This window comes from Lycorma delicatula, chromosome 4, assembly GCF_047948215.1.
Source record: "Lycorma delicatula isolate Av1 chromosome 4, ASM4794821v1, whole genome shotgun sequence".
Taxonomy (NCBI): domain Eukaryota; kingdom Metazoa; phylum Arthropoda; class Insecta; order Hemiptera; family Fulgoridae; genus Lycorma; species Lycorma delicatula.
The window spans coordinates 40,270,476-40,288,366 of NC_134458.1; the positions used below are offsets into that span (position 1 = coordinate 40,270,476).

The following is a 17,891-nucleotide window of genomic DNA, read 5'->3' on the forward strand; positions in this document are numbered from 1 at the left end:
AAACTTACAGAAAACTATTACAATGATAGTTTTATATCAACAACTACTTCTTTAGAACAAGAGTAAAAATATACCAAACAGATGTTGTTTTACGAAATCCTAATCAAAAGCATAAATTAGTTTAAAAGCCTCTAAACCCCTGAAAATCCAATTTACTCTTGACTACCATGACGACACCAGTCATGGTGTAATGTACACTGTTAAATAGGATCAATAGAAAAAAGTTATCTCAAGAAAGATAAAGATAACATGGAACTTAAACCAATCAAAAAGATATATCCTAACCTGTGGACAAAGTTTTAAACAAATCATATAAAAATATATCATTTAATTATAATATTATTTTACTTCTCTACTTAATAAAACACATCATAAACTTTAAGTCTCAAACTTTGAAATGAGTCTACGTTAAATTATTAATATTCTTTTGACACCGTTATGATCAAGTTTTCATAGTTTACCTCGATTTTTCTAGGAAAATGCTGTTTCAGTTCCTTTTAACCACCCTTGATATAGTACATCCCTCATTCCTGATACGATCTATACAATGTATACTTATATAAAGATGTGAATGAAATATTTACCACAACCATTTATAATTTAAAAAATTTTGTAATGAATCCAAAAAATATACACTTCACTTTTATTTTTAATATAATACTGATCTGTATTTTAACAAACTGAATTGAAAAAATTAGTATATTTTAATTTAAGAACAGACATATAAACATAATTTTTTTTTTAATTTATATTTCTGTTTCCCACAACTGTGAGGTTGAGTTTTGAAAATAAGTAAATAAAGAAAGTAAAGTCGGAAATAACAGCATGATTTCATAAAGTACAAAATAAAATTTACTCTGTTCATCTTTGCTGAGTGTCTTTGATAATTCTTTTTAACCATATTTTACAGATTTTTTAGCTAATCCCAACAAAAAAAAAAAACTGTTTTTAGGACTCACTCAGAAGGCTATAAGTTATAGTTAGGCTTATAGAAGAAGGCTTATGGTTATAATTTACAAAATCCACATAACTTGATTGTTTCAACCTTTGAAATATTACTGTAGTTTTAAACAGATCCGCTGAATCTAAATTTGCTAACTCTTACACTTTTCCATTTCTAAGTTTTTTATAAAGACATGAAAAACTAACTACAACTCATAGAGATATGGGACACACTATGTTAGGTGCACTACAAATTCAATAAATGATGTTTGAAAATGAATTATAATAAATTCTTTTAATTTATTATTACAAGGTGGACTCAGCAGTGAAAGAGGCATAAGGTTACACACAACAAAGAAATCTCTTTAATGCAATAAAGAAATCACACTTGCAAAAATCTATTTACTTTAAAACCTGAAAGGAATCTGGTAATAGTGTACCCTGCACATAATATATTTAATTTTTATGACATATGTTATGTGACTTTACAGTAACAACAGAATAAAAAAAAAGTGTTTCTTTTTTAAAAGATCAAGTGTTAACAATTTACCTAATTAAATATATTTACCTGAGGTTTGTTTGAATTTTACACTCTTAAAATTTCGAGTGCTTTATTATAACATATAGCGATCCAATCTGGCTGTGTTGCTCCCCACTGGATTTGATTTATTTCACCTTCAGCTGCAGTATATGCAAGAATTGGGTCTTCAATAGCTCTAGGCATCTGCTGAATGTCCCAAATAAGTGCCTGATGATCATCACCTGAACAATTTTGAATATGACAGTATTTCTGTTATATACATATTTAAAAATTATTTAACTGCATTCCAGTTTATACAAATTTCAAAACAAAAATTTTCAAATCTAAGCCAAGCTTGCTCAGAGCCATTTCCCAGAGTCTTAATTTTAGATTGATAGATTGGGTCTTACAATATTTTCAATATCTCCAGATATTTAGGGAAAGTTTACTGATTCAAGGCCCATAAGCAGCTGTGTCCTCTGTTCTTGCAGTGAGTGCATCCATTTGTATCTCTAGAGCAATAATCAGGATATGTCTGTGGTAATCACAGGCAAATAATAGAATGGTGCCATGCACGTGTGCATATGCACCATACACACTTATAGAGGAATGTATCTACTAATACTTAACAGTAAGACAGTTCTGCAGGTAGTCCAAAACCAGGGTTTGTAATATGTCTACTGGTTACAATCCACTCTAACCAGCTAAAAGTGTTATCAGAGCAAATTACTGATGCTGCTTATTATTTATAAGGCGAAACTTTACTGTTATAAACCTCAGCTCACTACGTCTTATGCAGCTGTTAAATAAATTCCTTAAAGGCTACAACTTGTAAAAGTATAGAGTAACAATTCTGGGTACACAAATACACTTTAACTTTTTTCTTAAAGTCTTTTATGAAAAGATATATTATTTAGAAATTTTTTTTCTGAAAATTTATATTTTCTAAGTTTTGTGCAATTACAAACTAGAACTGGCTTGGAAATTCATTTGCTCCAAAACAACTGGCTGACTACAAAAGCTTTTTTTTAACAAGACTGAAACAAGATTTTGTCACAAAAAATTTTAATCATTTTTTCAAAGTAAGTCCTTTTCAATTATCTCCAGTCAAGTTCAACACAGTCAAAAGGTTTCTTAATGAATTCCTAGCTTTTTATAGCCATCAACATTGTACTCAAAGAACACCAAACTTAACTGCAATATCTTTTTTTACATATTCCTTCATCCAAATTTTTCATTTTGAAGTAGTAACACACATTATTAGTTACGACTATTCAGATTAATAAATAGTACTTTAAACACTTACATGAATCATATGATATTTTAGTTCTCATTTACTTTTCTCTCAACATTTCGGTTCAATATTTTCCCACTTCCATATTACAGGACTGTTACTAAGGGAGAAAACAAATTCATGTTGAAAAGATTTCAATACCAGTATACAAAATATTTTTTTAAATATACATGAAGACTTTTTCTGTGTAACAACAAGAATCAGAAAGAAATGGGAGATACCCATACTATTCCAATACATGAGTGTTTAACAAATAAATAGATAATTTTTTTATTTAGATCAGCACATACATTAAGTAAATACAAAAAATAGATAACATCTTTAAAAGATAAAATATAAATATAAAACAAAATAAAAAATAGATTTGGTTAAAGTCCATAATAATTGTTTCAAATATAAACACACAAAATAACATCAGTATTAATATATTAAATATGAAAAATTAATACAAAATAATTCATAATTTAGAAGGTGCTACTAAAAATAATTTTAAGCACATATTTAGGTACATGTTCAATGGGATATAGAAAAATCAATTTTTTTTTATAATTAGTACTACTCAAAAATTCACTGACAGTAATATTGTTACTATGTTTAAAAAATAACTTTTGATAGTATTATAAATAAACTGGTGTAAAATTTTTCAAAAGGTTCAGTAATTTATTAAAAATGTCAATGGAAACATAATAAAGTCCTTTCTGATATGCCAAAGTACTGAGGTGAGTAATACAAAATTAGTTTTGCCTGATTTGGTAGGGTAGATATTGTTACTTTTTTTAAGTATAAGTGATAATTCTTTTTCAAAGATTGAACATTCATAAATATTTACACACAGATAAGTTAACATATTTAATTTTCTAAATATCAGTCTATACGATTCATACTTACAGGCACCAAATATAGTACAGACAGTATTCATGTATGTTTTAAAAATATTTTTTATATACTGGTATTGAAATTTTGTCAACATGAATTTTTGTTTTCCTCCTTAATAACAGTACTGACAGCCTGTATGTTTTAAAAATATTTTTTATATACTGGTATTGAAATTTTGTCAACATGAATTTTTGTTTTCCTCCTTAATAACAGTACTGACAGCCTGTTTTTATATCTTATAAACTAATTAGCCGGTCAGCGCTTTCTTCGTTAGCCCTTCCAGTCTTACCCGGGGGCTCTGCCCCTTGGACCCCTCTGTGTTCATTAAACTCATAGTTGTGAGAATAATAATGATAAATAAAAATTCAATCTATAAAAATTATCAGTGCTTTTGTAATATCTTCAGAGCAACAATTTGTTCAGTACAGGACCCGAAACAGTGATCTGAAAAATTCGGGTTTCAAAATTGTCAGCCACCATCTTAAAAATAGTAGTTATATCTGGTTACCCAACATTTGTAAGGATAAAAATGTATTTTTCCCAGTTCATAGCATTACCTGACAAACACCACTAGAACGTGACCATACTTTGTTTCTCACTTTTTAAAAAAAATTTCTAATCTTATTTATTTTATGTTTTAGTCAAGTAACCAGAAGCAGGTGCAGCCAGTCACATTGCACATACAGTAATAACAGTGGCTGTGACTGTGTTGGTTGAGCTGTAATGCCATATACTATCAAACCCCTTAAAAAATCATAACACAAAAAACCCAAAAATGGTTTTTAGATCTGAAGAGTTGTAAGCCCAAATCGAGTGAATAATTTGTTTAGTGTAGTCAGAAGTGGCAAACATTTGCAATCATTGTTGAAAATTTTTTTACCTTTCCTCACCCCTTTTAAGGTTGAATTTTGTAAAATCTAGATATTAGTTTTTAAATATTCACATGAAAATTACACACACCAAAAATCAAATTTATATCTGTATTTGTTACCGAGAAACACAAAAATAGCATAATTTAATGTTACCTCATTTTAACCCTTTAAACTCAGAATTTCAAAAACTCCTTTCTTAGAGTGCGCTTATATGTAAGAAGAACATGTAAACAAATTTTTATCAATTTATCTTCACTAGTTTTTTGCTGGGCAGGTGTTGATTATGAGTCAATCAGGACAACTTATTACAGATTAAGTACAGATTACTACCCGTGTACTTGGTAATTAATTTTTTATCTTTAACTTTGTTGATAGTGTATTAAAAAATCGATGTGTTATTTTATAAATTGCAAATTATTAAACTGTTTGTATTTTTAATTTTTTTTTACTGATGAATAATTCACCACAGAAGCTTGTACATAGGAAAATGATGGACATTTGTAGTGTATAAAAAATGGCATGCCTGACTGGAATTTGAACCCAGGACCTCCAGATGAAAGGTCGAGACGCTACCATTCCGCCATGGAAATCGGTGTAATTAATAATAATTTTTAAGAAAATTAATTTTTTTAAATTATTCGGGTGCGCTTTTTACGAGTATTTGAAGTTAGTAAAAAGCAAAAAAAAAAATTCTTTTAAAGTTACCAAAATAATGTTAGTCTTAACTAAAACTAAAAACCATGAGATATTTTTAGTTATAAATGGCCATATTGATTCAAAAACTGTTAAATCCTTTCACTAATTGTAAAGATAAGACACAAGTTTTTATTATTAGTAACATACTATCAACATTATTTTGATAATATAAAAAATATTATAATTTTCTTTTTTGCATTTTAAATAAAATTATTTTTAAGATTTATTTTTTCAATTGTATTTATAAAAATAACTAGCCGGCCTGCCTAGCCAGAATCTGGACTCTCGGGGCTCAGGTAAGCCCAGGCATATCCCAGAGTAAACTCAGGGGTTTCTCAGAGCCTCCCAGGGCCAACGGGCCTACCCGCTGCCAAAAAATTCATAATTTATTTCCTTGCCATTGACAGAAATATAATAATGAACTAAAAGGATTAATCTATGTTTTTCTTGAATATGTTTAATTCACAACAAAGAGATAATGAATAATAATAATGAATAATTGGCGAACAGATAATGAATATTTTTAATATCTTAACTTTCAAGGGACTAGGGCCTACGTTAATGGCTTAAAACCTTCCCTGGGAAAACACAAATGTATCCTGCAAATTTGAAAGTAATCGGTTGGTTGGTTCTCACGTGGTGTGTTAAACAGACAAACTTTATATACAAACATTTCCGAACAACTATCATCTGTTATATCAACAGTGTACATGATGCATGCAAAAGTTAGCCTTCAACCTTTTAACAAATACCTCGTTTGAATTTTGAAAATCAGATGATTGTTTCGCAGAGATATTATAAGAGCACCCCATTGCACCTCCCAAAAAACAGCAACCCAGGGGCACCCCATTTGTTACCAGTTGATGGTGATGATTGGTCTAGCCTCCCATGAGGTGCTCGCATACCTTACCACAATAGCCTCACAAGCAGTCTCCTCGGAAAACCCATTATTGTTTAACAGAAATTTTTTTAATTTATTTAATTATTATTTTATTTAACGTAGATTTAATTCTATTATTTTTGTAATATTATTCATTAGATTGATTCAAATCATTCAATTCAAACTCAGTTCACACAGTGATAGAGACTCACAGTTTACAGTTCATTAAAGTTTGTGATTAAACCGGCAAATCTCCACTACTAAACAAAATATTTATATATTTTTTTGTTGAAATTTTTCAAGATGAAATATATCTAAAAATCTACTTAAAAATTTGGTTACACTGTTCAAGTACTTTTTTTTTTTTTATCCTGAACAATCAAAAACCTTCTTCCTCATTATATAATAGTAAACATATAGATTTACATTTGAGGGAGCCCCAAGAGGTGACATTAAACTTTAGATGAGAGTATACTTAAACATAATAAATATTTAATAGAATGACAATAATAATGAAAACAAGTTCAGAGTTTTATTAAGGTGCTTCAAAATACAAAGAGGAGCAACTCTTATTAAATTCCTTGGTTCGGTAAAAAATTTTTTTTTTAAATCAAGCACTTGCTCCTTGTTAACATTGTGACTTGAAACAGTATTTTATTACAATGGAATGGAATGGAATGCAAAGTTGGCAGGAGTTTTACAAATTCTCCCTACAAATCGCAGAAGCTGGACAGTGTCCCTTGCTGCTGCTGGATGATTCTATCGGGCGTGTTTCTAAGGGTTTATTTTTAATGACGGGTCTAAATTTTCAAGTTTTGCGTTATTTTATATTTTAAGTTTTAAGGACGGATTTAATTGTATTCCAATCCATTGTTAAACCAGCGTTATCGAACCCATTTTATGGGCCGACCACAGGAGGCTAGGCTTTTGAAACCTGTCCTCCCGACGTGATTCCCCTTCAGACCGTCCGCTGAAGTCCTTTCGGTGCTAATGCTTCATAGGCTAGCAGAAATACGCCACAACAGGGCATTAGTTATTTGGAGGGAGCAATGCGCCCCCTTCTCCGGAGGAGTCGCAATTGCTGATTTAATTTAATTTAATTGTAAGTTATAAAGGAAAGGTTAAGTAGAAGCTCTTCCCCCACTTCTTTGATCGCTGCCCTTCACAGTGCATCTCCGCTGGGCTCTTTTCCAGACTCCTGTCCGTGAGCATATTACAATGTAACCATACAGATATTATATTTTTTAATTTTTAAACCACACTTGTTTTTGTGGTGACCTGCAGTTACTTCACTACCAACTTGCAAATCCTAGATTTTGTCAATTACAGCCAGTTCTTAGGCAGTAATTCATTTCTTAGTGATATTAGAACTTTTATAAGGTAATATGCCTTAAGTAATTTTATTAGAGTGATAATGAATAAGTAAGAACTTTTTTTTATCCAGTAAAGTGATTGAAAAAAAAAAGAAAAAAGAGAGATAGAGATAGATAGATAGATAGAGATAGAGATAGAGAGATAGAGAGAGAGAGAGAGAGAGAGAGAGAGAGAGATAGAGAGATAGAGAGATAGAGAGATAGAGATAGAGATAGAGAGAGAGAGAGAGAGAGAGAGAGAGAGAGAGAGAGAGAGAGAGAGAGAGAGAGAGAGAGAGAGAGAGAGAGAGATTAGATAGATAGAGATAGAGAGAGAGAGAGGGAGAGGGAGTGAGAGGGAGAGAGAGAAATCAACAACATGTAACTTTAACAGTTAAAAGGTTAAAATTTGAAATTTGCATGCATGTTTCCTTTTCAACACAAAAAGACACACATGAGTGCATATTTAAGTGTGTGCATATATATGTGCTTGCACACATGCATGCACACACACACACACACACACACAAAATACAGAGTTGTAAAACACATGGATGAATAACCTGCAGTGCATATATGGCAGGAAGAATGAGGCGCCCAAGCGATTCCATTTACACAAGCCCTATGATTGTTCAGTCGTGCCACTGGTGTGCATGGAACTCGTACATCTAATATTATTACCTGTAAATAAAAATTTTTTGTATTATTAACAAAAAGAATTTATCAAGTATAAATATGTTAGTGCACACAGAAGAATGCATGCACATTCACATGACCTATATACAAGGCACATTTTTTATATACGATCCATTTTGAAATAATAACAAACCATTACTTATATAACTACTTTTTTATATAAGTGCCTTCAACTTCAATACATTTTTCATAGCGTTTTAATAATAGCTTCTTCGTTCCCTCTTCAAGAAACTCCATTACCAGTGAGTTAAATCCCCCAGTATCACCATTTTTACATTAGTCATTACTGTCTGTCAAACCTTTGTGATGTAAGTCACTCTTTAAGAAGAAGAAAAAGAAAATTGCTGGGAGCTAAGGTGTTTTACTACCTTACCACCCTCAAAAAAGAAATAGGAGCCATAAGCTTCTTTACTGAACTTTGAACTTCTTCAGTCTAGTAAATGATAAATGTCACTATTGCATAGACTGCTGCTTTGTCTCAACAATCAAATAAAAAAATCCAGATTTCATCTCTGTTAACAATGTGATCAATCAATTCAACAACAATTCATTTGCTGCAGCAAGACTGTTTTTCCTTGTGTGTGCGCGCACGTGTGTGTGTGGGTCAAGTTAGCATCTTCAGAAACCATTTTTCATATAATTTTTTATAGACAAATCTTTCAGTCTAAACTTCATAAATCGAACATCATGAAACATCAGGGACAAAGTTTCCCTGATGTTTTGTCAGAGAGAGAACTGCCCACATACTCTACATAACATTCCCTACATACTTACATGTACCTAATCAAATACACATAATAAACAATCCAATCTTAACAAACAGGAACAAAAAAAAATTAAAATATCTGATTTATTGGTAGACAATATCTCAACTACCAACGATAACATGAATTACATAACCCAATAAATCAAAATGTAAGATATATATTAATTGTCAAGTCACATAAGATGTTACTTCTTTAAATATGAATCTCTATCTAATTAGCAGTTAATTGAGTACTTTATAAATTTTACTTTGCTGTTAATTACCTTAAACTAAAATCTTAATATCCATTACAGACAGAATATTGGCAAAAGCAAGGAAGATTATAAAACACTTTAAAGGTGATTAATATTCAGCAACCTCAAATCAAATTATGTAAATCATATATAATCGAAATAAAAAGATTAGAATAAGAGATAAGTACTCCTCAGAACTATTTTTAAATTCCTCAACTCGGCTCAAAACTGAGTTTTATTGCTAATAGAATTACTTTATTTATAATCTTAATTTATTTTATTCTATCGTCTATATTCATAGATATAAGTAGGAAATTTTATTTTATTTCTATAATGAACAGTTTTGCTACCGCTATAAAATAATACAAAAAAACTACATAGTAAAAGGAGTGCTTACTTTTTATGTTAAACAAATACAATCACTCTTCATGAATCATAAAATCCAGCTGTCTGTAAGGAAACTAATTGTGAGCTTTTGAGAAAAAGACAGCCACACCATTAACATGGGGCTACCATAGAAGGTATGGAGATCACACTAAGGAACAATTTGTAAAAGGAAGCTCTCTCTGGTTGCTTAGAGTACTAACACAATCAAAATAGTCTGAACAGCAGGCTTAATTCTTAACATTTATTAGACTTTAAATACTTATTACTAAAAAGATAGAAAATGTCAGCCATATTTTCTTGAGAAACGTATTATTTATTCTTAATCTCATCTCTTTATACACCATCTGTGTATCATCTTCTGTGATAAAAGTCTTTCATATCTATCTCTAGATAGGAGCTACTTCAAAGGATGTCATTAGAGAACATGAATAAATTCATAACAAAATGTAAACAGGTACACAATTACACATTCTTTCTTTATCATAACATAAATAAAACTAATGTTATAAATTAACATCAGACTCTCATCTAAGCATGCTAAATGGCAAAAACAATATAATCCTAATTTTAAAAAAATTATATTTCACTTAATTTACTGACTTCACAGGCATCCATGGCAACTGTTGCTAGGTAATTTGGGTCCTGTTTATTCCATGCGAGTCTTAGAAGTGGTGTGTGTTGCGGATCTTCATAAATTATTGTTGAATGTTCTAAATGCCTCAAATCAAACATACGAACAGAACCATCAGCACCTTAAAAAAAAATAATAAGCTAATAAAATCAACTGTAAAATTGTATAATGTCATACTACTGAATACTAACACTAACTGGACAAAATTCACTCAATACATGCGTTTCATACACCCCTGCTAACAAAGAATTGTATTGTAGGATGTATTGTAATACATCCTACATCTAATATTTAAAGGTAAATTATTTTTATAGAAATATTTCAGTATCAAATACACGAGCAATTAAAATTTTAAAACAGATATTCAAATATTTAGTAATCTATACAATTAGAATTTAGAATTACATTTCTCATGGCAATAAAAAACAAAGTTAAAAACGTTTTGTACAGATTCTGAGGCACATTTATGAGCAAAACAGAATCAAATGCACAATCGTTTGTGACACTAAACATTATAATAATCTTAAAATATTTTAAGAATTAAGAAAAAAAAATCCTTCATTTTTATCTTTTGGCAGTAAATATACCTAATTTAGAAGTATATTATGTTGTTATATCACAGTAAGTGACTAACTGAAAGTGTTTTGAATAAATTTGTTTTTTCTTTAAGTTTTCTTTTTTGTTTTAACAACCAGTTTAAATCTATAAACAAAAACTGCTTTGAATTAGTTTTATAACTACTTTGGAGAAAGGATGATTTGTATACAATAATTGGAATTAAATACCAATTTTGATAAATTATCATCACTGACATAAAGGATAAAAAATTCTAATATTTGATGAACGTAAAGGTTAAATTTCATACTATAACATATGTTATACATATTTTCCAAAATTAAAATTTATTAAAATTAAAACTTGGCACCTACAAAAATTGCCGTAAAGTGTGCTTTTTTTACATTTTTATAAAAATACAAACTTCTTATCAATCAAATGAGTTTTTAATAAAATAATTCAATTTTTTCTTGTATTTATTTTATTTTTTTTTTCTTGACTGAACTATAATACAATTTATCAATAAAAGTTATAACAGTATTAACATACCAACAGACGCAAACATATCTCTGCCACCACCAGCTCGGCTGAAAGCAATATCATATACTTCTTTATCATGAGCTATCAACTGTGTTTTTACATGACCAGCAACAGTTCCCACGCGCCCGACAATCTAAAAAAATTTTTTTTTCATAATATTATAAACTTTATTTGATACAAAAGTCATATCTGCTGTAAGTGTTGACATTATTTTCTAATATGCTACATTCAATTTTAAAACATAAAAGTTAAATTAATTTCCATTTGTAAACAAGTTACACTGAGTAAAATACTGAATAGCTGTATGATGTATACTGAAACAAATATTAATTTCAAATTTGTTAAATTCACTGAATCCTAGCAATGCAACTGCTAAAAACTGTTACACTTATAAACAATAATATAAATAATATCAGAGGAGCCCATCAATTTGAGAGTAGGAGAGAACTTATTTCTGATAAGTTACATTTACACAAATTTAGGAACAAAAAATGTCATTGAGTTATCGTGACATAATCAGTTTCATATGACCTCAAAAAAAAGTACAAACCTTGCACACATTCATTTTTTTTAAATTTTAGAAATTTTTTTTAAATACAAAAAGAAAGTTGTCATTTAGTTTGGCTTGCAATTATTTCTTTTATTTTTCACACGCAATCATCATAAAAAAAACACAAAAAAAGGATAGAAAGCGAACTCAATAAACTATCCATGTTTATTTTTTCTTCAGGAAGATTACTGCATTTCAAAAGTAGAGAATGTGCAGTACATTATCTAAAAAAAATTGACGGAAGTTTTTTATGACTTCTTCTTTTATGTATTCAATGTTATCTACTCTTCATGCAATACCATGAGTTACTGATACTCAGCAACCTACATTGCAAGTAAATGAGTTAATGTACAGTCAATGAACAATTGCATAACATTTTCCATTTGTTCAAAAAAAAGGAGTCTCAATGCTGTAAAAATTGAAAAACATAATGATTAAATACACTGGTGATAAAGTACTTAGAAAAATAAAGCCGTAATTATAACAGCTAATCATTATAACAACAGTTTTTCTACACTCAGTTTATTGAAATCTGACAGTATATCAGCACAAAAAAATGTAAATAGCAACCAAGCTTATATGAGTTGCATATCACACAATAAGCATAACTTTAAACAAGGTAACAGAACTTAAACTATACAAAGTTATTATTGTGACAAATTTAAATACAGTAGATTTTACAGTTGCTTCAAAAAATTGTAACTACCGTTCTCCCTTCATCAATTGCTGCATCGCAGTTTCTGGTCTATAATTCAAATTTTTAGATTATCAAAAGTTTATTCATTGAAACTAAAAAAACTTAATTAAATTTGTATTGTTTTAATCTATTTAGTGCATCAATATTAGGTGTTTTACTAACAGAATATAGTGAAGTATGGTCAGTTATTTTTAGTATTTACAGAAATTTAAAAAAATGAAATTAGTAATTTATATATTTACAAAAAGGGACCAAATCACAACATATGTGGACAATATTAAATAAGAAAACATCAGACACAATCCAAATCATGCACATTAAGACCAAATTTTAAATATAGTTACTCTAATCAAAAATATTTGCACACAGAAACTTACAGTGGAATTATAGACTAATAACAATGTCTATCATTTGAGTTAGATTTAAAATTTGATCTAATTGGTCCTTAAAAATAATAATTTTTATCACTTACTTCATGCAAATAACAATATCTTTCAATTAAAAGAAAATTTTTGGATAAATTTTTAAATCCTTAAAAATAATGTAAAAAGTACCACACTAAAGCTTACCTGTGTTGTTTCAAGGCCCCAAATAGTACATGTAGTGTCAATACTTGATGTACCAATCAGATTTGGATCTACTTCATTCCAGTCAAATGAAGTTAAAGGAGCACAGAAATCCGAATTTTTATTCTGAAAAAAGAAAACAAAAAATAATTTAAAATACTTTACACCAAAAATAATAAATACAGGGTGTCCCATATAAAATGCAACCCATCAATCAGTCATCCATGAAATTTCAAAAGTCAAGCTTACTCCCCTACTTGTTACTGAAATGGACTCGTCCAACTCTGAACATCGCGGCGACGCAGTAGAACACTACCGATAGTAACAACAATGCAATCATAACTTTCAGTGTATTGCTAGAGACAAGATGGTGTTTTCGCTACATGAACGTGTTTTCATTGTTGAGTCGTACTTCAGTACGAAATCAGTGGTTGTAGTGCAAGATTTGTTTCGCCATAAGTACCCAGATAAACCAGCTCTTAACAAAACATCAGTATTAATGTTAGTTGCAAAATTTAGAGAGACTGGTTCTGTTAATAACAAGGAACACAAAAGATCTGCGTCAGTGTTGAATACAGATACAGTCACTGAAATCAATGACCGATTACTCGCCTCGCCAAATAAATCAGACGTTTGAATGCTGAAATTAATTTGTCTAAATCAACTGTTCATCGGGCGACCAAACAATTACAATTACGACCTTATCGCATTTAAATGGTTCATCAACTTCTTGAGCCCGACAAAGAAAAACGGCTACAATATTGTCAATGGTTCTGTCGATTTCTGCGTGAGGGAATTAATGTTATGGATTTGTTATTTTTCACAGATGAAGCATGGTTTCATTTGGATGGCTACGAAAATAGCCAAAACAGTAGAATTTGGAGTGCTGTAAATCCCCATGTTTATCACGAAAAACAATTAGGTACCTGCAGAAGTTATACCTGCACCTGCAACTTCTAAGAAACTTATAAGAAAATAATCGGTCCTATTTTTGCAGAACGATATCAGAATATTTTATTTCAGTTCATCGCACTCTTGGAAGAGGAAGACAGACACTGCTGGCTACAACATGACGGTTTGACATCGCAATACGCAGGTTCAACTTCTGATTTCGTTGAGGAATTCTTTGGTAATTGTGTTATTGGTCGAGGCTTGTGGCCACCAAAATCTCCAGATTTGACTGCGGCGGATTTTTTTCTATGGGGTTACCTCAAAGAAAAAGCCTACAGCAACAAACCATGAACAATTGAAAGTCAATATTGAACAAGCTGTATTAAATATCCAGCCACAAACTTTGAAAAAAGTTGCAAGAAACGCTGTAAAAAGAATTGAAGCTTGTATTCAAGAAGATGGCGGCCACTTCCAACATTTACTCTAAATGTAAGGTAATGGATGGTAATAATAAAAATTACATTTACATTTACACATGCCTTTTTATTATTTCAATACCTACCAATATAAGGTTGGGTTGCGTTTTATATGGGATACCCTGTATAACCATATGGCTTATATGAATAATAATGATTCTTGTTAATCGGATTTTATAATCATAATTATTGTCTGCAATTTAGCTTTTGCAAGAATACTTCTCAAGTTATGGAAAGTTATATAAGTACAAACATAAAATAATTATAGAATCAATGTTCCAGAAAAACAGGTCACATATTATTCACTAGCTGAAGTATCAATTCTTTGCACAAATTTAGAGAAACTTTTTAACTACTAAGCAATAATTTAATCTTTAATTTAACCTTCTATAAGTTTTTAATTAAAAAAACTTTTTATAACTTTTTGTAAAGATGCCACATTTCATCTTTGTAGCTAGTGAGTCGATGGAAAAACTATAGTCAAGGCAACAAAAAAAGGAGTGTGTTATTGAGTAGTTATAACTTTGTAACTAGCAGTTAGAAAACATAATATGAACCAAATCAAAGTTTTTTTGTTTTCCATTATTTCTTAAGAATTCATTTAAACAGAAGAACTAATGAATTTACATTTGCATAAATCTGCAGAAAAGACCGTTTTTTGCCCTTTTTTGTTATATACAATTTCCAAGCTCTATTTCTTTAATAAACAACTCTGAAAAAAAAACATAGTTAATAAATGTTAAAAAATGAATTTTTATCTTTACCCTCATCAAATCTTAGGTTGTTCTGGCAATTATTTCAGCAATAGTTGAATCTCTCTCAAATGTTACATCTACAATAATCATTCTGAAATAATTTTTTGATTACAGTAAAGTTTAATAGCCAAGATGAGAATTTTTTTGACAATACTAACAGTTTAATAATCAAGCGGCCTGGAATGTGAAATACATAAATAAATTATCATAAATAAAAAAAAACAGAAAAAGTTACTGAAAGTACAAATAACTTATAATAATTGTTATCTTACTCTAAATTATTTGTACTTGCATTTACTAAATTGTTTTTTTCTATTTTCTTTTCATTAACTAATTAATGACAATAACAGCATTAACTTTTAGTTTCTCCTGCATCTGTTTATTTCCAACCTGCTTACCTAACTTGTTAAGGGGAGTTCATCTACCCTCTATGTGCTTCTTAACAGTCAACATTAATGTTATTGTTTTCACTTCAGTAAACCTGTCAGATTTTTCTACACAAATTACAGAAACTACTAAAATTATAACTTTTTAAGTTTTTGCTTTCAAACTGGATAAAGCTAATTAAAAGCTAAAAGAATACTTAACATTGCTTAACAAATGCTTAGCACTTCTTACCAATGCTTAACATTGGGACTTATTTTTTATATAAAATTATAAATTCAGCCTTATGTATTACATCACGTGTGTTTTTTTTTCTTTTGAGATCAATAAGAAAAAAGTATGATTGCCATAACTTGAAAACAGAGCATTTCCATACCCATAGATTACATTACGTTTTTTTAATTTCTTTAATATGAACCTCCTTGAACACACAAATGCACACATGCATGTGTGTGTGTGATATATATATATTATAAACACAATCCAACTTAGGCATTATTATTTTGTCTATTACTTTTATCAACAGAGTAGCATATACTTACAACAGCAAAATTAATATAAATTGCCACTGAAAACAAATAAATTAAGACAGATCTGCCACAATCTTAGTATGACACTAGCAAGATATGGTGTATTCTGCTGTTTCACTTAATGAATAAAGAAAATGTAAATACTTACATTATTTAAAACACACTCTAAACGATTATCTGGTTCAGCACCCCTCCATACTCTGAGATAATCTCCACTTGTAGCCAACAAATCAGGGAATACACCTTTCTGTAACAAAGAAAAGATCAAATTAAATTTACTTTATTTGATTATCTTATCTACCAAAACTAACACAATAGTATTCTCTTGAAACTGCAATTACTATTTAACCTTAAGTTATACCTGACATAGATTGCACAATAATAATATAGAAAAGCAAATAATTTAAAAATTACTCCGAACATAATAATTAATACAACTTTACTAAAAGTTTAATGAATTCAGATAACCAAACAAAAAAAAGAACCAGATGACAGCCCATAAATCACTATAGATAAGAGTTGTATTTCAGATGTTTAACAGTATAGTCACTTTCAGTTGCTACTCTCTTATTGTTACAATAGTAGATATGAATATCTAACATGCACAAATCAGGATGCAATATACTTGTTTATTTAAAACTTATCACAATTTTAATCATTAAATCATACTTTATTCACTTTCTTTTTTTTTTATTTTAGTTATAATAATTTTAACAATTGGTGGTGTTGAACTGAACCTAAGGTCCTCTAAAAATGTGTAACTTTAGAGGATATGTGGAACAAACACGAAGAGCTCACCAAAATGAAAACTTATAAATGTTTCTTTTGCATAAGAAAGGTAATACATCTGATCTGTGCAATTATAAATCAAAAGCTCTTAATTAATAGTATAACAAGGCTTTTCACTAGCATTTTTCATAAAGATTATCTGCTTTTGTAGAAGAAGGCAACACTTCCAAAAAGGCAAGCAGACTTTAGGCCAAAAAAAGAGGAGGGTGAGTTTTTATATGCTGAATACAATCATAAATTTACAAGTAGGGTACAAACATAAAACACTGTATAAGCTCTTTGTAAATTTTGAAACCACATTTAAGTCAGTCCCACATGCAAAGCTGTACTTCAAACTATGGTAAAGTTCCACATGGAATACTTCCGAAATAAAGGCTGTCATGACACCCTACTGGGCAATATAAATGACGTACTCCTATTGCTTTATGCCAATGACTTAATTTATTCTGGCAGATAGTGAAACTGACTTAAAAAACAAAATTAACATATTAGAACAATACTGTTAAGGAACTGGAGTTGATTACCATTGGAAGTATTTAAGGTGATATCTTTTGGTAAAGGATGACATAAGGCAAAGTTAAATTTTTGATTCGGAGACAAGAAATAAAAATTTGCAATCAATCCAAATAATTGAGGCTTCACTTTTTATATCAGGTAGGAAAACTAGTAAGTGTTATAAATAATGCTAAACTGCCATACAGTACAGTCATAAACACACTATAATGTGAAAAAATTGACACATGGGCTAGTAAAATGCACCTTCACAATCCTACTGCCCTGCCAACCCCAGCATATGATTCAGAAGTTCAGGAACCTCATTATATTGACATACTTGAAATACTACAGTAATTATTTTTTTTTAAGTTTTATACTTTGATAAGGGTACACCAGCATTATGTAATGTAAGTAATGGGCATTAAGATTAGATATTGTTCAAGTTCTCTTGGCTTACTATGCAATAAAAAGAAGGATTAAATGACTTTAAAATTAGCAAATTAAACCGTAGCCATTAT

At 29.8% G+C, this 17,891-nt stretch overlaps 1 protein-coding gene across 7 annotated transcripts in view; it reads right to left on the bottom strand.

The window, feature by feature from the left end:
• Positions 1 to 17,891, bottom strand: part of wap (DDB1 and CUL4 associated factor wap) — a 50,272-nt gene that overhangs the window by 11,961 nt on the left and 20,420 nt on the right. For all 7 annotated transcript variants that reach the window (XR_012756072.1, XM_075362775.1, XM_075362774.1 and 4 more), the window contains 6 exons: positions 16,238 to 16,336; positions 13,057 to 13,179; positions 11,250 to 11,373; positions 10,115 to 10,266; positions 7,996 to 8,113; positions 1,511 to 1,704 (listed from right to left, as the gene is read on the bottom strand). Coding sequence is in view for 6 of the 7 variants with exons in the window: in XM_075362775.1 (XP_075218890.1) it covers positions 1,529 to 1,704; positions 7,996 to 8,113; positions 10,115 to 10,266; positions 11,250 to 11,373; positions 13,057 to 13,179; positions 16,238 to 16,336 (792 nt within the window). In the remaining variant the exon portion in view is untranslated. The remainder of the gene's footprint in view (positions 1 to 1,510; positions 1,705 to 7,995; positions 8,114 to 10,114; positions 10,267 to 11,249; positions 11,374 to 13,056; positions 13,180 to 16,237; positions 16,337 to 17,891) is intronic.